Source organism: Triplophysa dalaica, chromosome 17 (assembly GCF_015846415.1).
Source record: "Triplophysa dalaica isolate WHDGS20190420 chromosome 17, ASM1584641v1, whole genome shotgun sequence".
NCBI lineage: Eukaryota > Metazoa > Chordata > Actinopteri > Cypriniformes > Nemacheilidae > Triplophysa > Triplophysa dalaica.
The window spans coordinates 5,385,562-5,411,354 of record NC_079558.1 but is presented as its reverse complement, the minus strand read 5'-3'; the positions used below and the strand labels follow the sequence as shown (position 1 = coordinate 5,411,354).

The 25,793-nt window shown below is 39.8% G+C and overlaps 1 protein-coding gene across 2 annotated transcripts in view; it reads right to left on the bottom strand.

The window, feature by feature from the left end:
• Positions 1-1,160: 1,160 nt before the first annotated feature.
• nrg3b (neuregulin 3b) overlaps positions 1,161-25,793 on the bottom strand; it is a 124,094-nt gene continuing 99,461 nt past the window's right edge. The window contains exons 3-9 of one of the 2 annotated variants that reach the window (XM_056771532.1): positions 17,477-17,550; positions 12,154-12,180; positions 10,623-10,725; positions 10,001-10,127; positions 7,723-7,835; positions 5,917-6,105; positions 1,161-2,244 (exon numbers count right to left, since the gene is read on the bottom strand). In XM_056771532.1, coding sequence (XP_056627510.1) covers positions 1,563-2,244; positions 5,917-6,105; positions 7,723-7,835; positions 10,001-10,127; positions 10,623-10,725; positions 12,154-12,180; positions 17,477-17,550 — 1,315 coding nt within the window. In that variant the 3' untranslated portion in view covers positions 1,161-1,562. The remainder of the gene's footprint in view (positions 2,245-5,916; positions 6,106-7,722; positions 7,836-10,000; positions 10,128-10,622; positions 10,726-12,153; positions 12,181-17,476; positions 17,551-25,793) is intronic. The other variant, XM_056771533.1, reaches the window with a different exon arrangement.

The window sequence follows — 25,793 nt, the reverse complement described above, 5'->3', positions numbered from 1 at the left end:
TAGCCCCTGTTGTGCTCTGTTGTACTCTGTCTAATGTTAAGGGTCTGCCTGAGGAAGCATCCTGTGTTTATTAATAATATAACCATAGAGATTTAGGCATGCTCTTCAGAAACTCAAACAGATGCACTGGTTCTGCTGTGTTCTAACAAGAAAACAAATATATATCCACACAGGACTCCATTTCTTTGTACCCCGCATTTGTATGTTCCTGCCTTACTCCCTCAGGATCAAAGACTGACTTGAGATTGAATATTAAGCTGTTGGATGAACATGTGTAATGTTCTCACAAAATGAAAGGATCATTTATTATGAGTTTCAAGCCAATGGCTTACGCAAGATCTATGAGAGACAAGGCACACGATTAGAACAAAACAAATTTGTTTGTCTCCAAATTAATTACAAAACTACCACATTTGCTCTTCATGGTCTCGAGTGGATGATATCTGCGTTGGAAGAGCGAGCCAGTGGTTCTTTTTTCTTATTTAAATAAAATGTGTTTTCACGCCATGCTAGGAGACTAAGCCGGAAATGACAAAGCTTTTGAAATACGACTCGCCCCCCATGTCAGCCTCGTCTGAGGCAAACACGACGAGAGACATCAATGACACGGCGCTTTAATCTTTCTACCGATTAATTTCGCCGAAAAACACCCTCACCTGAAAAATCATCTAGTTAAGGAAAGTTTTTTCCTCCTCTTTTGCGGCTTCGAAATAGCTGATGCAAAATAATGAGCCCGGGCCTAATTAGCAAGCGCTACTTTTACAGGAGATAAACAAGTAAATGATTAAATCCGCTGATGGTCTTGTTGGATAGAGGGCTGCCGCATCAGACTCCTCCGATCTCTGTTGCCATGGAGACAGACGGTGACTCTAGATGTTTCTATCCATTCAACGCAGTCGCTGGATCGTTTCAGGTGATGCTTACAGATACCCGACTGCGATGCTTACCAAGCTTTTTGCTAAAAACCGAAGGCGTTAGAAGCCCGACACTGATCGCAGTCAGCATGTGGATGGACTCTGATCGACATGACATTCAAATTTTATTCAGAAACGGACGTTTTCTTCTCAAGAGCAAAACAGACAATAGACAGAGCTGGGTCGAGCTTAGCAGAATTATTGTGAGAAAAAACCTTCTGCATTAACATGTTTTGCATCTTTATTTTTGTCACTTGGTATGTCATATACACGGAATATATGACATACATATAGTTTTGACATCTATTATATTTTTCTTCTTTACAGTTAAGAAACAACATTGAGATGACACACTATTTGGTTTCTAAATTGAAGCATTTGTTAAATAGTGGCATATAAATCTTTTTCAGTTCCTCTTTAAATCAGCATCCCATCCATAGTAATCTTTCTCACGTTATCTATTCACATTGTGTTGTCAGTAATTCGGTGCTTTGTTTCTGTTGTCAGTAATTTGTCTCTGTAGTTCACAATGCAGTAAAATAGTTCCAAAATGAAGTCTTTTGATGGTGGGTCAACACAAACGGGGTCCCACCCCTTATCAACACCAACATAAGTGAAGTTTCCAAAGTGATATTTGCATTCATCCAATCAGCTCTTTGGATACGTGAGGCAGGCCCCACTTCTAACCCCGGCAGAAAACAAGCTTTCCCTTTCGTTTCCCAAAACTGCCGTTTGTAAACCATCACCGTCCATCTCCCGTCCTGAAGTATCTCCAAAAGTGGACTGAACATGCTCATTCCCATGTCCCCCTGACATCAGACTGGCGGTATACTGCGTGGTTTTCTCCCCTGATCCCAGTACAGTCATCGATATGACAGTCTTTGCTCTCCTGGAGCCTGTACCTGATCCCAAGGCTGTCGTGTAGGTAACAAGGCTTTTGTGTTTGATTTGGCCCCTTGACATCAGTAACGACTCAGAGCAGGCAAGTGTCTGTGGCTCCTGAACTGTCCCGGAGGAGCTGGCAAGTGATTGGCTGGAACTTGCCACTGACTCCGCCTCAGTCTCAGGGTTGTAAGAAATTCCACCTCCGGCGTGCATCTTAACCCTGCCCCCTTCCCCAGGCCCCTCCCCATAATCGGGTCCCTGAACAGACGGGATTATGGGTACAGAGCGAGCTCGGAACGATGGAGAAAGAAAGACCGTTCCCTGGTCGAGACGAGTGCATGGAACATCACTGCCTCCCGTCTTATCTCTGGAATGGGCGGAGACAACAATTTGCATATTCGAATTTGATCGGCTTTGCTGATTGGTGTTTGATTGAGCCTGGAACCTTAAGCAAGAGAGGAGAGAGAAAGAGAGGGAGGGGAATTAGTTATTACACTTCACTTCATTTTTCCTGTAAGCATTGAAAGGATGTGCTCAGCCTCTGAGAACGTGGTGAGAACAACGTATTTAAGAAACAATCGCAGCAGTGATCAAATTATTCCGAGGTAGCGGGAATTTAGAATCTCAGTGTAATTATTTATAATCCTCAGCATGGGCTGTTTGCCTGTGGTAGCGTTAATGTTAAATAAACCTTTTTTTTTCTCTTGACAGCCTTATCTTAGATTTAAGCCATTGCCATCAAAGCCTGTGTATGCCTCGCTCAGACCTATGAGGTTATGAAGACTACACCACTTAATTTGGCTGACTTCTTCATCTGTAGGAAACTCCTTATCGAATCCGGCACACCTTGCAGTGACAGATAGAAAACCAAAAAATAAATCATAAAAAGTTTTTGCTGGCACAATGATGTGAAAGAGTGATTCTGTTTTTTACTCCACAAGTTATTTCTGAGCCATTTCAGTCAAAATTTGGCCAGTTGCATGCGTTTTTTTCCCCAAACAAAAACATGAAGCTCAGCGTGTCACCAAATACACACAGAATGGGATAGTGTATGTGAGGGAAACAATGTGTTCTGTGATCAAATCCACTTTTTCATTTCCAGCTCAAATTCTCACTGGCAAGAGAAACTCATTTCCCTTTCAGGAGGACAAAATAAGATGTTCTTTAGTCGAAAATTCTGCAAACACATAGTCAGTCAGTGAATAGAGAGATGTCCCATTGGTATTATCTAACCAATCAAATTAGGGGAATGGAATTGTGTAAAAGTGCTATAATCTTTATCTTGGACACTTTTATACATTTGGTATACGCTTATCTAGACCAGGGGTTCCCAAACTTTTTACCCCGCGACCCCCAAAGTAACAGTGCCAGGAACTGAAGACCCCCACTATCCTTGGAGGATACAAACATTGCGCGCAACAGAGCAGATTCGCTAATTAGGTCTAACACGCGCATAAAGACAACACAAAAGTCAAAAGTCTAACATAATATGACTTTATAGTTATCTACTCATTATTTTAGTTGCTACACATAAACCATGAACTATAACTACATCTAACGATCTAGGTGGAGTAAATTCCAAAGGCTGATGGCTTTTTATTTGCATGGTTTTATTTTTTATTTGACTACTATTCTTATGTTTTCTTACACGTATTGATTAAATACGCTATATGCTATTCCTAATAAATAAAAATCAAATATTTTACATTTTTATATAGATAATCTTGGTTGAAAATGTTCTGATTCTGTATTATTGTTCTTTACAGCTGCTTTTTAAATATTTTTTAGTTTTTTGAAAAAAGTTGTCAAACATGTCATTAAGAAGACAACACTGAAGTTTTAATACCTGTTTATTTAACAAAATTCAATATTGTGATTATGCTGCATATCGCCACAAAAGCTCCAGCAATTATCGTGATTTATTACACGGTTCATTTGAATGCTTGATTCTGATTGGCCAGATGCGACATTCCAAGGGTTGTCCCTCAAAACTAATAACACAGTGTAACCCTGATGCTGCAAATCATTTTGTGAGGAGCGGTTTAATATTACACAAAAATGTTTTATAAATATGTCTTTTAAAAACATATTTGACATGATATGTACAAATGATTAAACCAATTTGCTTGTTCGTGACGTTTGAACACCATTTCTTACTTTAAAACTGAATCTAAACGGCTTTTCCACGTAGAAGGTCTGCATTCGGTAAAAATGATAGTAAAATTGTAGAAAAGGTTCATTAAAAGGAAGGCCGATCGGCCGGCGAACAAAACAAATCACAAAACAAGGAAGTAAAACACAAGAACATAAATCGTAAAACATGTCCGGGCCCGGTCCTCTCTCTTCGACGGTCCGGTCGCTCGTTCTCTTACATGCTCCCGATCTCCTACGTGCGCGCACAGCTGGCGCTCATTAACAATTACTCACCGGTCTCGAACAACGGTCTCGCCCCGCCTACTCCACTATAGAAATATTTCAAATTCACATTTTATGTCCAGTTTTTTTCTCATGTGGCAAGTAACCGTGTAATAAGCGGTATAATGTACAAGCAGCCGGCTGTTATCGCGAAAGAATCCCCTTCAGTTTGACAACAACTGGATGCCTGTACATTATCTGTACAAAAGCGATACATTCACAAAACTACACCTCTCTTAACCTTTGACATTAAAACACAGCACTGCTTTTGTTTAATATCAGCCTGCTTCTTTTAAAAAGTAAAAAACCTCTGACACATAAAAATGGTATACTTTGTCACTTCTCTAATCCTCACTTCATTTTACTCTTACTGTTCTTGTTTTACATCAAAGACCAAGGTTTAAATAATTGAGCCCCATATCGCAATTCATGGGTATTAAAAGTGCATTCTTAGCTGCAGGTGAATCCGGCAAGTTCTAAACAAATCAAAACAATATCTAAATATAACCGCACCGATGGCACACACAGTTGCAATTGATATTTCATCTCTGACAGGTAGATATGTATGTTTGCTAAGATTCCCGTGGAAGTGACAACATTCAGGCGGTCCTGCTGTCATAGGGAGGGGGGCAAGCATGCTCTGTGTGCCCATCTCTCTTGTTCTCTACTCACTTCTAGTTCTGTTAGACTGGTGGGTGTCTCCATGGCAACAGAGACAGGTTCGGGGATGGTGTTGGTGTTTTAAGACTGTTAAGTCTGGAAATAGGTCAGTCCAGCCCAGCCTGTCTCTCTTTGGTCTGGCCGAGACTCATTTGGCCTGAGAAAGGTTCCGATAGGCTTATCAATATTTAATTATGCCCGAACAATAATAAGCAGGGCTGAATACCGCAGTCCCCAATTGACGGATAACCCACTAATTGAGCTTTGTGCTAACATTAATCAATCCAAAAAGGGTAACCAAAAAAGAGATATCCCTGATGGAGACCCAGAAATACCCCTTCTGTGAATGTTTAAGTTCATACTGTATGTGCGTTGTCACAGCTCATTAAAGAATCTCCAAGCTCAATGCTGTGCTGTTTAAGAATGTAAATTATGGAAATAGGTCGGATATGGAGATAGAGTTTGGCAGTGAGCAGAGTTTACAAGTCACTGTGAAGCTGGATCAAGTTGGCAATGAAAATAAAAACATCTCTTGAAAATACAAGAGCAAGTGCTACTTGGTAACATACTGTAGCCTCTACTTAACTGAAGGACATTATTCCTGTCATGAACACATTCAATGAAATCCAGTTTGACTCTCTCGGCCCACAGTATATTATCTTAAAGCGATAGTTCACCCAAAAATGAAAATGTGGTCATTATTTACTCTCCCTCTTGTCAAACCGGTTTGTCTTTTTTTCTTCTGCAGAACACAAACAAAGATATTTTAAAGAATGTTGTTAACTAAACAGCAACGTCACTCAGGTTTGAATGACATGAGGGAGAGTAAATGATGACAGAATTTTCATTTTTTGGTGAACAATCACTTTCCTCCAGAATTGTCACCTTGGGGTGACACCTATCTGCTTCTTAACATGGTTAACAGTGGATATTTAGACATCATGGAAACTCTTCTTTTGTATTTTGCTCATTCATTTTTTACTCATTTCTATCATTTGTTTAATAGTAGTACACGGTGGAAGTACGATTTATTTTAACTCACCTTCCCAAAGATTCTGGCATCATTTCTTTGACATCCACCTCTTGCAGATGCTTGTAGGAATGAAGGGAATCTCTAGATCCTCCGCTGAAATTATGGCCTGCTCTAGAGATGGGCGGCGTCCACCTTGAAACAGCTCGATAATTGGTTGCCTTTTGTTTTGGTGAGGGGCTTGAAGAGAGAGAGCAGCTTCTGTAAACATGTCAATGATAAACATGTATGCTTTATAAAAAAAGAAATCTAATGGCGTTTTTTCACTGCATGGTTAAGCCGTTAGATTTAGTAGGACCCGGCTCAGTTCAGCTCACAGTTTAGTACCACTTGTGGGTGGGGATTATAAAATTATCGGCATAGTTGCGCCGCCTTTACTGCTGTAGCATCTTTGTAAACGCGACATAAACACAAGCACAACATAAGAGTAATGGTGGATGACAGTAAATACTGCTAAAAATACCTGAGTTTGGGAAAGCAGAGAACGATCAATCGGTTCGCTCGACGGCGCACAAGGGTTAGCTAATGTAGCATTTCAGCATTGCGTTAAGGGTCTCAATCTCTATATTACTGTCACATGCATATAACAAAATTCTAATATAACGTATTAAAATGCGTATTCATGTGTGGAAAATCCAATGATGCTGGTAATGATTATCTCTGCCGAAACAACGATCTGTGTGTAAACGCGTCAAATTTTGGAATCGGTACAGTATGCTTGGAACCTCAACCGGGGTGGTACTAAAAAAAGTATTGGGTACTAAGTACTGTACCCAGTTGAAACACCCCCCCGAAATGGAGCTCCCTACCGTGCAGTACTATGCAGTGGAAAAGCGCCATCATAAAACTGTAGTTTAATTAGATCACATGTGCCAGGCTGGAAAATATGTATATTTTGTGTTGTTTTATTTCATATCATGTTTATGTTATTTTTTCCCATAAGCAGACAGTTATATCACCTATACATATGTAAGGCCCACAAAATATACAGCCGTGGAACAAACTATGAGAGCATTTTAAAGACCACTTCAGTTTTTCAGAATTGGCTATTTAAAGGTATGTGTTTAGGTAAAAAGATCCTTTTTGTTTCATTTTGTGAACTACTAACATTGTTTCTACCAAATTTTAAATAAAATTGAAACAGGTCATAATACCAGAAAAGATGCTTTGTATTTTTTTTATTGCAAAGAAATTAAGTTCATAGTCAATTTGAATTTGTATTGTTTTATGTGATAAACTTGATTTTTATCACAGTTTTCATGTGTCTTGTCATGCTGTCAGTCTATCTCATTGCTGTCGGATGATTTTATGTCAATCCTGTGGTTTGATTTGTAGAAATTCAACAGACAATGGACTGAAATGGCCACAGTATATCTAGAAATTCTGATTCAATGAAAATGCGGAATGTTCTCTTATTTTTTTCTGCGGCTGTATATATAAAAAATAAAATAGTCATTTAGAAAGTGTTCATGATAGAAGAGGTGTTTATACGAGCTCCATTTGTTATGTGCTTTCAAATAACGTTTGAATTATGGCTAGTATTTACCGGCCCTATTTTTAGTCTCTCTATCAATCAATGCTCATAATTTACTGTTCAAGGAAAAACGTCCTGCTCTCATTTGGCCGTAATTCAAAAATGCTAATTGTCACGGCGTTTAACAATTACAATTATTATACTTATTTTAAGTGCTGTTTATTCTTTGACGTTGACATATGGTGCCATACTGAAAGCTGATTAAATTTCCCGGCCGCTTTTATAATAGAGGGAAGTAGAGATGTCAGAAGTTTTGCAATGAAAAGGAAGCTTAAGAAAAGTACCTGCAGTTTTTCCCCACGGCGAGGGTGCGATTATCATTTGGTAGGGAGACTTTACAGCTGCTGAGCACCACACCGGCGTCATGTGGAGAAGAGGAACCCTGGGTTCTTTTGCTCTGTGGGGACGAACAGGAAATAAAAACATTATTGCAGGGGAACACAGCCCTATGGTGGATGATCCCGCCCATTGTCATTACATTTATGCTACATGGCCAAAGTATGCGGACCCCCACTGATAACCGTAGCTACAGATGTATGAAATCGAGCATACATCTCTAAATTAACAGTAGAATGATGTCCGTGAAGTAATGTCGTTCTTAATGGGAACAGCCCTTAATAGAATCATATCTTTCAGAAAGGCTGACGGAGGCACACAATGCAGACACATTACAGGCCTTTGTGCAGTGACAAAAGCGAAATAAAGGTATCACAAACCCCAAAGAAAGTCACTATAGATGTTATTTTTACGATATCCGGCCCCTCAGTGAGGGAGAGCTACTTTAATTAGACTTCACATTTACACCGTAGATTAAGCGAGACACACTGATTATGTCTCCGTTCTTCTGCAGCAGTCAGGAATTAATCCCAGACAAGATTACATTAATGAATTCCCAAAGTTTTTTTCCCCTCTTAAAATTAAAACTATTATCTTTCTACAGGCCGGCACTTGGAGAGCACTCTGAAATAAGTAATCCACGTCCCCCAATATTTCCTGAGTTTTAAAGGCAGCCGATAATGCAGTTATTCCAGTTAGCGAAATCTGCCTTCCTCTTTCCGTCCTGTGAAACATCATTAAACCGATTGGCTTTGACTTTAAACTAGTTTGGGACCATATTGCTGAAAAAGCATGTCCTACCAACACCGCTGCCTCCACGGGGACCTGTTAGCATTGTTCTTTCCTTCAGCAGGAAAATTGGATGATTTCTGACCCCCCTTTCATTGCCTCAGTGGGCTGAAAAAGCTCGAGGAAGAAAACCTCAATGGCAGCACATGTCGTAATTATACAAAAAGGTTCTCTGACATGGGTGAAACAGCAATCCGATATTGTTTTTGCTAAATTGAAAGTTCGGGAAGTGGCTTTTTTCCATCTCACTCTCTGGCTCGTCTTTAATTATTATTTTAGTCTTTGGCTGTCATCTCAGCTGTCATCTGCCATCAGGATTTTGTAAAAGGTGTATGAGTGGTTCAATTAAGGCTTTCTTACATGCTTGGATTGTCAGGTGTAACATTGACATTGTGTCAGGGCCTGATGCGGGTTTCCACTAGCACTGAACGTCAAAACACCATTGACTTGACACAACTACAGCCAATGAGACGTTTTCATCTTTAACATGTACTATTAAAGTCCCAGTGAAATTAAAAATAATAATTGCTATTATTTCTTGAAATACTGCAGCGTTTATAGTAAATAGCTTACCAATGTGGGTCCTTTTTTTAACATTTAAGTGCCCTCATAATCTTCAGTTAAAATCTGAAAATGCACTTCCTTCCTGTAGTGACTTTCAATCTTAAATGGCTTGGGCGGGGCATCTGTTAACTCCTCCCCTTCAACAGCCACCAGTTCCATTTCAAAATCCAACGGCTGTTTTTATTAATCCAATCAAATTGCAGGAGAAAAAACAATCCACGCCACAATGTAATGGACGAATACCATATATGCAATTCAGGGACTTGACTGACAGTATAAATTGATGATATAAAAATCTGTCAAAGAAAAGAACGCAAACCATAGGGAATAACAGCGCCTTCATTCCACATTCTCGCTGGATACGTGCAAATGGGAATAGGAGCTTTCAACATCTGTACCGAGCGAGAATGAACCGCTAAGTGGCGGCAAAGAGAGAGACTGATCATCCGGTTTTGCTAATGCAAGTCACCTGCTTATTTAACATCTAGGCTGCTGGCTGCTTTTGACTGTTGCGTCAGATAGATGTAGTGTTTACTCCCTGAGCTGCATGCGGCGTTATTTCTGTCAGCTTGAGGGATCTTCGGAGCAGGTGGGAAAGCAGTAAAGCTGTGGAGGGCATCATTCCTCGAGCAGCCTGCTGGCCAATTGTATTCATTACTGGTGACTGTTATACGCGGGGGATTTTGTTTGAATCTCTATAACAACACATGTGGGTGGCTTGATGCCTGACCATATACGTACATTTGGCATGCATGGATGCGGAGATGTAGGTTTTTCAGGGTAGAGCGATCATTATGTGCACTGTCAGCACAAGTACGGACATCATGCAAATTTGCGCTCGGAGAAATAAACAAACCGGCTAGAAGGCGTCACCTTTTGGAGCAGGATGGGTCTCTCTGTTCTGTTGCTGGATTTTGACATGAGGTCGGAGGCGTTGACAGTGCAGTCCCTCAAATTGCGGATTTCGGTCAGATGAGCCCGATGCTTTTCTCTTTGCCTCCTGTGAAGAGTCATGTTTAAATGAGCTAAGAATGCATCGCGCCCACTGTTTACTCAGCACATGCTGTTTTGTAGTTTTAGCACAGATTCACTAAAGCAATTATGCAAATCAGGAAACCATCCCCAACAAACACATGCAATGCAATGTTCACAGATCTTTAACTTACACGTTGGTTCTAAGTATAAAGTTGTGGAGGACGCAACAAGAAAACAGTGTTGCCTTTTGTGCATAAGGCACGATCGATGATAACCCTCATTTACATTTAAAGGAGGCGTGTTTACATTAAAAAAACACAATTTAAATGTGCCGGTGAACACGGCGCACGGTTAAAGTGGATTGCAGGCGGGGTTTGTGAATAAGTGATGTTTGGTGAATTTGCTTGGCAAGACGTTGATAACACAATCACATTCCCCCAAATGCCCTTTTAAATGCAAACAAACACGTTTTTCTCTCGCAACAATGTTATTCCAGGATCCACGGATGCTTTGAACTCACTTGTTTTTGCAGTAAAGAGCCATGCAAGCCACTCCCAGCAAGCTGATCCCCATGGCTATGCTGAAGATGGACAAAATCTGTCTCTGATAGGTTTCTCCGCTCTCTGAAAAGACAAAACACACCAAATCAAGTTTTCTTCAAAGAAATGATCATATGGAAAATTGACCTAACGACACAATGTTGTGTAGTTAATTGTCTCTCACAGGTTGCTAGAAAAGTCAATGCTACAACCTTATGGAAAATACTCCCAATGCAACACAATATTAATTTTTGGTAACGATTGGTCTCATAAACTAATTGGCTGACATTCAAGCTTATTTAACTGCTGCATGCTAGCTTGCAAACATTTGCACGAACGTGCACGCAAGTCTGTTTGATCTGATGATCGCAGACAGAGAGCAGGGAGCTGCAAGGCTAATGCATGGGCAAGCATTCATGTGTGTCGTGGCTCTAGCAGATGTGTGCTCGCGGTAAATCCTAATAGAATCTGGCCTATTGTTTAACAGGAAACCAAAACCGCTGTCAAGATCTGTTGTTCGCTCCTGCTGAAAAACCCAGTCATGCATGAGCATGCAAACTTATCCTGTCAAGCTATTCAAGTAGCATGTGTGATGAATCCGGTGGTCTGACGTACATATGCTTGGAAACCACAGCACAGCATATCTTTTTTATCCTGTCTGGGAAAAACCAAGCGATGCTACTGGGATACCAAAACATTTAACCTTGGTGGAGAGTCCCTAGTCTACAGCAGATGGCTAGTCTTGCTCGCACACACCCGGCCTTGACTGAAATGCTCTCTCACACCGCAAACGCACAGAGATGGCCATTCATGCACACGTGCGTCTATCTCACAGACACAAACGCTCACTCCCTAATAGCCAAAACTGGACTCATTCACCGTCCAGATTCAAATCACTGAAGTAGAAACGCATATCTGTTCCACCGTATATATCTCTACTGACGGGGTTTGAGTAAACCTTGAAGCAAGACTAATGGAAAACTTCCCAGGAATCACTCCTTCACTTAAAAAATGCTTTTGGTTGTCAAACACATGAGGGAAGATGGTGTGTGTGGATGCAGTGGTGAGGAATGCCTGCGTAAAATTCATTTTCGCTGAAGTTTTAAGTGTGTGGATACTATGGTTTGTCAGGCTAAAGGCAGCTATTTAGCTATTTATCCCTAGAGTGGCTCCTAGACGCAATGTGCCACCTCAGCATGAAACACACCTCGAGGCCTCGCAATAATTAACCGCGGCGACGTACACGAGCAAACAGACGCACACACATACGAAAGTCACACGGTCGGCATCACCCATACAGATGCTGCCCTGTGCCTTTAGAACACATTTCTTTTGCTGTTTCCATGGAGACTCAAGAACATAGGTTTCCATGAGGAACAGAGAGCATCGTGTGAGCTTGTATGCATTAACGCCGGTCAGGGAGGAGACGATACGCTGCGTATGCGTGAGAACGAGTCAGACGAGAATGCGTGTTAAAGAAATGGTCAAAACAAATCAATTTCTCTTTCTTACCCATAAACTCGATGCCCAGTTCGTCTGCTGCTTAAAGGGAGACACAGAGAAGAGAAAAGTGGTTAAAGGATAAACAGACTGAGATTTTATCATGCATATATTTTAATAATGGGGATAAAAGCAAGACCAGTTTAGTGTCAAGTAAAACCGCTCAGTGAGAGAAAAGATTATGCACAGGCAACGATTCAAAAACAAAAATAGCTTTCTTTTGATTACCCAAGATACCAGCCGGCACAATATTGAAGATAGAGAGAGCTTATGATATAAAGCACACAAAGGCCTGTTAGCTGCCTGCCGACAAGATATTCCCTTTTGGAGAAGCTAGATGTTGTCAGGGATGGGGTTCAGAAATGCCGAACGTAATGCCCGAGAGATGCTTATAATTGTCTTTGCTACTTCCACGATTTTATTAATTCATCCCAAGCCTTCGAACCGACATGACTTCTCTTTAAGGGCGCTTTCTCCAGCAGAGCACTGCACAGACGAATCTTCTTTCTAAATGTAGTCAGTCTCTCTCTCTTTCACACACTCTCTCTCTGTCTATCCCACCAAAGCCTCAGAACTGCTGCTTCTGATAAAGAGACGAACACTCATGCCTTTTTCATCTGAACAGTCCCCTTTTTCACGCCACTGTAATATAATCTCATTTAAATTAAAATGAAACCCTCACACTTAATTGCTTTTCTGACCGAGGGTGGTCTAAGGTTTTGAAATAGACTGCGGCTCGCCCGAGAAAGATTATTTTAGTGGACATGCTTAGGGAAAAAAGCAGAAATCAAACACAGCGACAGAAATCCCTATGTCAAACGATGGATAGTCACATGGCAGACACGATTTCTCAACACTGTGGGTCTTTGCATATATTCATGGGGTAGTTTAAATATGATCTGTGGGAAAATAATGAGGCATAATCTCTTCTTTCCTCTCATAGAGAGAATGCAACAGTACCGGTAGACTCTGCAGCAGTTTTTAATGAGAACGTGAGGAGTTTAGTCTTAGTCGGAATTATTCCTGTTTGTCATTGAAAATTCGTGGCGAATTCAGGGTGAATACTTACAGAACCTCTGGTTACTGGTTGACACTTATAAATCAAATTATACGAATGTGTTTTTAGAGGTGGTTTTGTATGTTGGCTTCAAACTATAACACCGGTATGATTATATTTTTAATCTCCCTCTTGGATAACAACGATACGGTGTTGACACAGTACATTCAAGAAAGAGTATGTGTATATTTACATTTACATTTAGTCATTTAGCGGACACTTTTATCCAGAGAGACTAGCAAGTATATATATATATTTATATTTAATGTTTAGTTCATATGTAGATCGGTCTGACTAGTGGCTATAATATAAATAGTTCGATTTTTATATTAATATTACTTTAGATTCATATTTATTGTTTAACAATTGTTTTAAATAAACTATATGTTCAGTTTTGTGGTATATTAATTTTAATGAATAAACAATTTGTTGAATGGGTTGTGTGCTTTAGTAAAGCTTTTCCTGATGGTAACCCAAAATAATATTGGCTGGACATACTAGCTAATGTTATTTGTTTGTTATTTCTTTTGCTTGCTATCAGAAATAATCAGGGACTCTCTTCTTTGTGGATATGTAAGGGAAAGTTAAGATGGGCCACAAAAGCGTGCATGCAAAGTAACGTTTGTTTATGTTGTTGGTTTGTCTATACCAAGATAAATTATTAAAATACCAAGATTATATTTTAATAAAACTAAAGCTAATTAAAACATTTCTGTTAATCAAAATCAAACAAATATCTGCATACACATAATTTGACAAACTGATTAAAAGGTATTTTGCCTTAGCAAAAAAGGTGAAATAAGTTTAAATTGAGGCAATAAAACTAAAAATGAAACAATAAAAAAACAAATACCAGTTGCAAAAAATGAACATAAATGAAACAGTATAAAATAAAAGCTAATTAAAAAATCTAAATGAATGAACGGAAAATATGCTTAAATTAATCTTTAATTAACAGATTAATATTAAATAGTTGCATTTATGTTGCAGTTTTTCTGTCTTCTGAATTACCTGACTGTTTAAATTGAAAAAGTCTACAACAGGCTGGTCTAATTTTGACAACATGCCCCCCTGTTTAGTAAAACTAAATCTTTTATTCCGGCCAGTTACCGTTAAAATATTCTGTGTATGTTCAATTCAAAATTCAATACAAAAATTTCCCTACCAAAAACTAACACACCCCTTGAAAACTGGAGTATAAAGCGTGGCAACCAGTCCCTCTCTCTTCTACTTGGAAGCGCTCTAAGATTGTTTTAAAATGCTAATATAAGCAGAAATGTTGGTAGCGCTCCCACCCGAGATCTTGCACAGTGTTTCTCCTCTGGGTCCATTGAATTTGTGGTGTGCAGTCGGGTGTGATTTTTAAAAAACAGAACACAGTTCTGCGAAACAAAAGGCCCAGGCGATGATCCAGAGGCTGTATCATATTCCTGCTGCCAGCGTTGCCTGGCCCATTCAGACCGCTGCTGCCTCTGATTGCCCACAATAACTGCCACATTCATCCAGTCATAATCGCTGTGCTGTCATGAGTCCCGCACGCAAAGTCATTAAGCACGGATATGCATGCATTCCTCGAATCTTGGCAGCACGGTCCTGATGTACTGCTACTATAAAACACGGCCGCCCATCCGTTGTCCCGTCACCTTTTGGGAGACATTTGCGTCATCGCAGAGGAATAGGGGAGCACCAGACGCAGGGCACTGAATCAGCGTCAGTCCAACAACTGCTAAAATGAATCAAATTCTTAATCCTTCCGTTAGTCGGAGGAATAGACCAAAGCTCTTTTGTGCGGCTTACTTACATAGCCTAATGCTCGAGAGATAAATACCAAAATGAGAGGGGCCGCTGTCCCCTGAGCAAGGCATTCGTGAAATCCATCTCCCACGAGTCACCGGCTGAACCCCGGTTTATCCACAGCCCTGAAACATGCTCCATCAACCAAACAACTTGTTCCTAAAGGTGCAGTGTGTCATTTTTACAGTTTAATGTGCAAAGACTGTTTATTGTGTTCAGGAAAGATCATTATTATTTTTTCAATTTAGCACGATGATGCTAGTGCCACAGAAATGGACAAAGGGATAACCCGACCAAAAATACAAATTCTGCCATTCATTCACCCTAATGTGATTTCAAACCTCTACATGACTCTCTCTTTCTGTCTCTCAACATATTTTGAGAGACTTCGTGTCCATGGACGTCAATGGGGGCCAATGATGTTTGATTACCAAAAAATTTGCGTTGTAATGAGAATGAGTCAACTTTTGGGTGAAAACTTCCCCTCAAACACAGCAAACAAAACACCGCCTTGTTCATATCGAGCAATAAGGTTTCAAAGATGAGGACCCGCAATGTTTCCCTTCTTGCCGGGGATCTTGAAAGAAACAGGGGCCACGTAAAGGCGATGCTCTTTGGAGCGTCTCTCATGTGGCAGTCGATACAGAGACAAATCCGCTGGGCGGCGCATGATTTGTGCTTGTGTGTTGAGCAGAGATAGATTCTAAAAAAGCTCAGGGGACAAAAGACTATGTGGCAGATAAAGCCAAGCCGCCCCCGGGGGGTGATTTGTGGCTCATTTGGTGGGTTAAGTGAATAAAGTTTCACTGGGCCACACACATCAGACTCAAGCCAGGAAGGGGAAAAACAAACACCGGCCTCAACAGAGTGGAATAAAGATACATCGAAAGCATAATGGGCTATGAAAATGGTTGTAATTTGACATGAGATATTGAGCCGTGATTTCTTCTCACGTGGGCTGCTCCGAAATCCCGTCGTGTTTGTTTGCCGAGCAGGGATGGATTGCAAATCAACCCCGTGAGTGGACACAAAAATAAATATAGCTAGTGCAGACGTCCTCAACGATTTCATGGAGTGGCCTTAAATTGTTTTAAACAGTGTCAGTAAGAGAATGAATGAGAAAAGAATAGCATGATCGTGTAGGTGTATTCGTGAAGAAGGTGACAGCAGCACCAATGGAGGGGCGAGCTTTATCTCAGGAAGCGACGGGTTGCGGATATGAATGCTGTCATTGAGAAAATCGGATATGAAATAGAAGTATCTGGAACGTGAAGTAAAGTGGGTGCTGGCAAAAAGGCTAGAGCAAGATCCCATTACCATCCAATCAGTGAGGTCGGCAACTCGAAAACAGCTCTCAATGAGAGTTTAGCTTGCCGTCTCACCCAGTAACAGATCACTCCATAAAAGCAAGACAATTCATACTTAGATTCATCTTGTGCCCAACAGTTTTTCGTTCCCTCTCTCTTTCTCTATCATCCAAGACCCCATACCTTACTTCTTACCACAGAGCATTCATATCAATAGAATAGCTTTCTTGGAAAGCTGACTCACAGGAGAAAAGGCTTTGTGAGGGTTTTAAATCATGATGTGTTCATTCGCACAATAGATGGTAGACCAGTATAAGAGGCGGCAGAGTGGAATTTCACAAATCTCTCCAAAAAACAAACGATAAGGAAGCGAACGCCTCCCGCTGACAGCTTTTTCAGTGACGGTTAACTTTACTTTGGCTACTTACATTCACTGTCACTTTTTAACCCGGGGTCACTGTCTCCTACCCACAAATAAACCAAGGCTCATCTAACACAGAAACGGCTAATGATTTTAGCACTAACCTAAAATTAGCAAAGCAATTAGTTTCATTCAGGGACTCCGAGCTTTTCTAGTGGCAGGGGAAATGTACTCTTTGTGAAAAATAGCCATTCGATAACATTTTGTTGCTGCTTTGAACCTCGGCGAAAATGATTTACTCGCATTGTGCGCTACACAGTCAATTTGAACAGGTTATCCACTATATTTGTCAGACTAAACACAACTCGGCACTAAAGGAGTAAGAGATCAGCTTTCCTTTGGAGAAAATAGCATATGCAAATGCTTTCTGATTAACTGCGCAAGCCGGTTTTCTCGAGAGTGTGGTATTGTAAGGGTGACGCCAATTTCAGCACTTACACAGAGAGGTATAATTAACTACTTAAGCAATATGGGGTTGTGAGAAATTGGTGGAGAACTCTTAGCCCTGGATGCTAAGAGACTCACCTGATGCTAGAATCTTCTAAAACTGAGAGTAGAAAATAAACGATGTTCTCTCGGGAGTGTTCAGAGAGGTTTGCTGTATGCATGAGGCATTTTTCAAGGAATAGACCAGGAATGGAAGGCTTAATGACTTTATGTTTATACGTAGGCCTATCCTCATTTCAACGTGTGCTCAATATAATGAATTCTTTTCTCTCAGAAAGTCAGAAAGAATGGGAGAAGAAGAATACATACTTGGGTCTGATAAGATGGAGTCTGTTTTTGGGACAAACTGATCACAACGAAGTCCTCGGTAGCCCTCTTTACACCTGCAAAAGAGAAAGAATGTTAGACATTTTAATAAATATATACTGCTTGTATTTCGACATTTGTACATCTTCTTGTTATTTTTATATATGTAGATTACATTATATTATATCATTTGTAAATATGCCACATAATATATAAAAACACAAATATATTTGTTTAAATAAAGCACTTATGTATATGTATGTGTATAGCCTTGGGTGTGTATGATGGATAGTATGCTGTGATAGGCAGTTCAGCTAAAAATGGCATGTAACTTATTTTTTCACTTAAATAGTTCAACCCGGTGACATGAATTGTGGCATGATACATGGTCATAAAAACTGCTAATGTAATAAAAAAAAAATGAATGAATTTTAAGCCATTAGTTTAAAACAACTTTAGCCGAAGTACTGTACTGCCTGTCACTCTGCAGGGTACTGATATCGCTGCTTGACAGGTCATGTGATCCAACCATGCCGGAGTACAGATCTGGTATTTTTCAACAACCATTATAAAACTGCACTGATGTGTCTATCCATCATAATGTCATAGTCACAGAGAGGCACAGCATTAGAAGTCAACACAGAAATGTTATAAATTAACCCCATGCAGAAAAAGAAAATGATACAAAAATCGGGACGTCTGGGCGGCTCTGGCCAGATCTCAGCAGTGCCTGCACTTGCACAGATAACACAGTCCTAACATTAATGTAACATCTCTGAGCTATGAGGCCACATGGAAGAGAAGCAAACATTTCATGGCACTCTTGTAGAGATTTGGGGTGATTTAACTAAAGTACCAATTTGAGTATGTATAAAAAAACACAGAGACAACCAGCTTCCCTCCACCCAAACCTGTACAAGGCATTTTCCTCACCTGCTATTTTCTCTCTCCCAATCTTTCCCTCGCCCCTTTTCTTTGTGTTTTGCTTTTGTTGTTTATCTCTTAAACCCACAGCCGTTCTCCCTCTCTTTGTGCATGTAAGTAAAACAAACTACAGATTCTGAGCACAGACTCATCTGCGTTTACCAGCAGCATAGAGCCTTTTATTTGCCAAATGCTTTGCGGAAAATTGCCCAATTCTGTGATCGCGTCTCTACTGTGCATAACACTAACATCATTTTGACAAATCATCTCATCGTAATGATGGCTCGCAAAAGAAAAACAGGCATGCGGGTTCAGAGCCTCCAAATAAACCATTAAAGGAATAATATATACAAAAATAACATTTCTGTGCTATCATTTACCTATTTTCGTCTTTCCAACCTGTGCCACTGAACAGAAAACAACTGTCGTCGCTCTTATCTGTACAATGAATAGGGACTGAAGCTTTTAAATACACAACAACATCAAACAGCATAGTATAGTATCATTTACTCTACGTTTAGATGGTTTCAGCAGGAACAACATAAACAAATTTTAAGTGGCCCAAACTTCCTGTAGACCTAATGATAAAGAAGAATTCGTTTTTATCAGTTCAGTAGTTTACATTTGATTAAAACACTTAAAATACAAGAAAATATTCATATTAATGAATATTAATATTAATTAAATAAAAAATAAGTTGTTATATTTTAACCAAACTCACAACGGAGGTTAACTGTGGGCCAGGTGTGTTTGTCCGCTGAAACGGTCTATAACTTATATTTGTATTCTACCACGGTCTGTTTGAATACTCTATTCTGATTGGCTGGAAGGTGTGCGTTAAAACCATTTAATGCATGGATAGTTCCAGACAGTTTGAAATGAACTTTGAAAAAAAAAACATCATGTAAACATCAACAGCCTCCGCTTCGCATAGGGTGGTTCTTGGCCTCCGCTTTGCGTACGGTGGTTCTTGGCCTCCACGTCATGCATTCAAATCCTTTATTGCACGGCTAGCCATGGATTACCAATCTTGACATTTGCAGGTTCATTCACAGGCGGTAAGAAGCAAACAAATGATTCCTTTGACTCTGCTCTTTTCACTTCATCAATATCCCCAGTCCCCAATCTTCAGATTTTTTTGTGTTTACACAAAAGAAACTCACACAGCTTTGAAGCAACATAAAGGTGAATAAATGACGACTGAACATTCATTTTCCCATGAACTGCCCCTTTAACAGGATGAACCTCGCAGACTGAATTGATGTTGTTTCACTCGGCTTCTTCTGCAGTGGTGTGACAGCTGCCAAGACTCTCTCACATATGTGTATGTGTTCTGTCTGATTTAAAGAAGAACGATTGAGGTTTGTGAAACAGAACGAGCAGACTGAGGAATGACTGCAAAGGGAGAAATACAGAGTTAGACTCAAATTACAGTTACGAAAGCAGGTGAGTCTCATCCGCCTCCCTCCAGTGTTTGCTCACTGACTGGTTAACACTGACTCACATACTGACGGCACGATGACGGCTGTGTCTGTCGACATTCTGTTTGTTTGTTTCTCCTATTTCCCCCTTTTCTGCTAGACGGTACATTACACCTTTTATGAGTGTGAAACGAAAACAAAAACGGCAAATGGTTTGATGCATCATTGTTCATTTGAGGAAAGGAATAAGAAAAGTCAATGCACATGTTTGTTTTTTCACAAAGATCCAGGTGTCTACAGAGGAAACCACATTGAAAACTTCGCCTTCTTCATGAGCTTTCATTATCATTCAAGGACGTGTAGCCCAGAATCATTGATTGGTTACATTTCAGTAAGAGAGAGAGAGCGAGCAAGAGGGAGAGAGAGGATATATATACCCCTTAAGGAAGCCAAGGCAATGAGCAAGACTTGAATTTGACTACAAGCCAGCTTGTTAATTAAGGCTTAAGTGTGTCATTTTTTTCCAAGGTAAATTACTTAAAAATGTCTATGTTAAAGGGACAGTTCACTTAAAAATTTAATTCTGTCATCATTTACTCATCCCATATTGTACAATACTAATTCTAAAAACTGTGCGGGTAACTCTTTTAAAGGTGCTACGTGTATTATTTTGGAGGATCTATTGACAGAAATGCAATATAATATGCACACTATATGCGTTCAGTGAATACTTGATCTCCTTCAACAAAGAGGTGAAAACGTGACGACAACTTAATTCTGTGTCAGCCACCATAGTGCTTCGAAAGGGAGGGGCGGAGTGAGCCATTGGTTGCAAATCGCAACCCCACCTCGAATTGCCACCAAATGTCATACCTTTAAAGGCCGGATTCCCATTTCACGTCTTTTTCTTGAGCATATTTGTTATTTTAAATTAGACACGCGGCAGGCGTCACATCGAGATGAAAAAAATCATAACTTTTCAGAAAGCCGCAAGCGCACCGCAGGTCATGTGACACGAACCAACCACCCAATATTGACAAGCTCAATGAAGATAGAGAAACAGCATAACTAAATGTAGTAGCAGAGTTATTGCAAGGTATTTTCAGTGCATATAATCCATATATCCTTTGTTTAGACCTCCTCGTCTCAACGGCTATCGTGGCCCATAGTTGCATATCGACGACAGACGCCAGGAGAACGCAAAGCGCTTAGGAAAAAAAAAGAGATTGAAGTACAAGTTGCGTTTTCCGCACGGTTTTAGACTCAAAATGTGAATTAGGCCAAATGCAATGACGTGGGCACTCATTTGAGCATAAATGAATGTAACATTTAACACCATTTAAGTAAAAATGTGGTCCAAATAGCATGTACAACATATTCTACATCTTCTGAAGCCATCGGGTACATTTACGTGTAAAACAGACACAAATGTAAGTGACTATAATCTTCCTCTTCAGTGAGCTGTTAACTGATGTGACAAGATCGTTGAGTTTGTAAGTTGAACTCGAGGAACAGGTTCATGCACAAATCATTCAGACATTCTTAGAAAACTAAGATATAGTGCATTAGTCATATGCACGTATTCATATTTATGACTTTTATGTTATTTATGCATCCTGTTAACAGCTTGTATACTCCCGCCTGACAGCATGGCTTGTGGCGTGACTTGGGGCGGGCCTTCTGTTAACCAACTCAATGACAAACATTAATTCCATTTGAATTCTATTTGGTGAAGCTGGTGGCACCGAAATGTCATATCAACTTTAGTTGCTGGATGTAAGTTTGAAATAAGCACGTGTGCTTTGTTTGTTAAAGAAAGAGTGCTTGTGAGTGGGATGTGAGTTGTGGTATACTTTACTCCTTTTCAAACAACACCCACATAACAGGCAGAGCTCATAGCTTCCATGTGGGTGCGATCTACAGTATACCAACACACATACCCACAATCACACACCCACATATTGCACATCACATGTTTACACAAAGATCCCGTCTCTCTTCAAGATCTCAAGATCCTGCGACAACGTCTCCTGCTTATGGTACAATCTGATCCTGACACCTATCTCAAATATTGATGAATATAGAGGCCAGTATTGGAAACAATCTTAATTCAATTGTTCCTAGCTCTGCATTCCTGTCAAAAAAAGTGCTGTTTAAGAAAAACCTGGTGCTATCAGCCACCCAATACATAATCATATCTCTCAGGGCTGCCTGGTTTAGGGTGGAGGGAGGGGGGTAGCATTGAAAGAACAGTGATTTATTTGTGGAATGACACTGACTGATGCCCGCTTCACCATTCGGGATGTTCGTATGTGACACAAGCTTGCAAAGTGCAGTTAAAATTCAGTGAGTAAACAAGATCTCTTAAAAGTAAAGAGGGCAACATTAAATACATTAAAACTACATTATAAAATGTGAAATGGATTAAAAACATACATTAAATTTATATTTACGCAGTTAAGTGACACTTTTTGCCCAAGTAACATACATTCAATGTTTTTTCTATATTTTGGGAATCAAACATGTGACCTTGGTATTGCTTTAGCGCCATACTTTTACATTTGAGCTCCATGAACTTGAACTGTATATAGATCATTCTTTCAAAGTGATTCAATACATTTTCTAAACACGTGAACCAGACAAATTAAAGTAACATTTACAGTTAAAGTTTTGTTAAATGTGTCAGTAGACTGATTAAAACTGATTAACATCTGTTACCACAAATTTAGATAATAAACAACTGATACCACTCCATCCAGGGTGTATCCTGCCTTGATGCCCGATGACTCCTGAGATAGGCGCAGGCTCCCCGTGACCCGAGGTAGTTCGGATAAGCGGTAGAAAATGGAATGGAAAATGGAATGGAAACAACTGATACAGTTATATGGACATTTATAGAAATATCTAGGGGGCCAAGTTTTGTTTTATGAAAACTAAAATTGAGAACTAAAACGTGAGAAAAATAGGACCCCCATTAAAAATAAGTTTAGTATTGACCAGGGCTAGTCAACCGGGGGCCCACCAATCGTCTTTACCTGGCCCGCCTTAACATTTCAAATAACTGTAGAGACTTTAATAAATGCACGTCCTGAGATGAGCATTGGCCTTGAAGTCCAAAATGCTGCTACATTCAATAGAAAAGAAATACCTGTGCCTCGATTGACGTCTTATAAAGCGATTTGATCAGTCAGTCTAAGAAACTTTATGTTATTTGCAATGTTATAATCGGCAATCCACAGCCTCAGGCAGTCGTTTGCGCACGAGATAGGTCGTGTACCAAAACGCGTCTTGTGCCCTGCAGGAAGAGTAATACACCACGTGAACTGTTGTTTCAGATAAGGAAAAAACAATGTTGTTTTTATTACGGCATTCATTATATATGATTTCGATATATTATCGAAAACAGCTGTTCATCTCCCTAATGAATTTACACCTTAAAGGATCTTCCCTTATAAATGCGTGGGGAACATGAGTGCGATTGTTATCCACCCGAAGATTTGATAATAGCCTTAAGTTTCTTGCAAAGACCGATTGATTCGCTTTATAAGACGCCATTTTAACATCAAGGGGTAGGGATTACTTTTCTGATGATTTTTTACTTTCATTAACTGTCATTAATTCAATATCTTCATAAATATCTTCTTGAAAAAAAACAATACCACACATATCTTGGAAGTACTGGGGGACTGGGGGTGAGTACATTAACAGCAATTTCATTCAGAATATTAGGGAATATAAAATACAATTGAAAAGACAATATCCCTTTTAATTAAATATCATAGATAGGTATATACTGAATGCAATATTTGTTTGCATGCTTTAATATATGACCTGTAAGTAGAAGCAACAAAACCAGTATAAAAGGAACAAAATGCAAAAAATAACGGAAATAAAAAATAACAAGAAATGATGATATGGATACTGGCCCGCATCCTATTTATACGTTTGGAATCTGGCCCTCAAAGAAAAGTAGTTGAAGCCCCCATGAATAGACCCTACACAAAGGGGGGCTTACAATGAACATTCTGAGAGCCACTTTCTACTTTAAATACCAAAAGTGTATAACCATAAAATATGCCAACATAAATTCAATTTATTAAGTAAGCTTGATATCTAGTAAATTAATGAATGCATATTGATGTATTTGGTAAAAAAAAAAACTGTCTTAAATCAAATGCACAACTACATAAACCCCCTTCTGTTTCGACCCACATACACGGATGATCCACGTACACTCACACGAAAAACAGAGAAAGATAAAAAAAGCCATACGTTTTCCTCAAGCTTGTCAAACTAAGAGTTTTCCACCTTCCACATGCTTTATAAACCACAAAAGCAAGACTTGAAAATAAACCTATTAAAATGTTAATCACGCATGAGCAGATAAGTCCCCCTTAAGCTTTAACTTGAGGATGTGCAAATATTCAACCGGGAGTTCTCTCGACGGCGCCATTGTGAAAGTGGAGCGTCGGTTTGAGATAAAAGAAAGCGCAGCGTCACGTTACAAAACAGTCTGTGTGGAGCCTATCAACCGGTGTGAGGAACAGCGAGCGTTTGAAGGCCAGTGTTAGAACACGGAGGGAGAGAAAGGGACGAGTCAGAGACATTGAAGGCCATCGTCACATGTGAGTGAGTTTCGCTGCTCTGACACGGATGCAGGTGCGCTCCGAGCGGCTCTGATAAAAGGGCGATCACAGTTCAGTAAATAAAGAAGGGCTCTGTTGTCGTTTCTAATGCAAACACCAAACCGTTGCTGTCAGACAGATAGAGAGCTCTTGTACAGATTTCAGTGGGGAGAAATCCAGAAGCGGTCACACTCCGGTCAGCCCTGATACATTTTCTCAGGTAAATTGTCACGTGAAGTGGCCATATGTTCACAGATTTGATCCAACGCGCTGCAAGGCGAGCCGTCACTTTTGGCATGGCTGCATGTCTCTTTACAATGAAAGCATGAATATCTCATTTCTCATCAGATATGGCGAGATAATCCAATGAAGGCCGTGAGAGCGGCAGTCTGTCTCAGAGGTGTTTAAAAGCTTATCCTCCTTAATATCATTTACATGGCCCATCTGCAGTCAGGGCAATAAGTGTAATTCCGTTAAATTGCGATATTGTCTTTCCTATCATTTCTAACTCTCGCTCTTTATATAAAATATTATATATAGACTCCGGTTAATCTGGTTAATCCCCTTCTTTTTAATCAAGTCGCTTTGATGTATTCATCACTCTCTTTTATTCAATTATCCATTTCCCTGTAGGGAAGAACAGAGGTGGACGCTCACCAAATCAATGTGCGGATGAAGGGCGCATACAATGGGGGGATTTACATTTCTGAGGTAAGGTTCGCCATGGTAACTTGGCATGTTCGTAAGCTCGATGCCCACCGGACTCTACGAAACCACGGAAACACATCCGTAAAATAAGGGAGATGGGCACTGTTCCTAGCTAGATGGTTGCTAAAAAACTCTTTGAATGACTCTCTTAAAGTCATGTAATGAGAGTGTTTTCATGGAAAATCGTTCTACAGATTTAAAGGTTTCAAGTGTGCCCCTTAAAAATCAATGCTTTTGATTGACAACTCATTACAGGTCTGCCTGCCCTCTGATCGCACATTCTGTCTCATGGGAACAGAACAAGTTTTCTATTAATTCATTCTTATTAAAATGAAGATTGTTATCGGAGATTCATCAGAATTTCATAGAACTCTTCAGTGCCAGAGGCTGTATTTATCAAATTGAAGATGCAATTAAATGAAATTCTTATCTTTGGTTTAACAAATGCTTTATCAAATAGACAAATGCCTGATCTTATCAATGTGATGGACTTCTCTTTACAACTTTAAACTATTTTCTCAAACAACATTAGCTGTAATGTTTTCTCTCATCACACAAAGATGAAACAATGTATTCAAACATGTCAAGCATCCCTAACATTCCTTCAACGAAATTACAGGTTTTATAAAGAAGCCCAATATG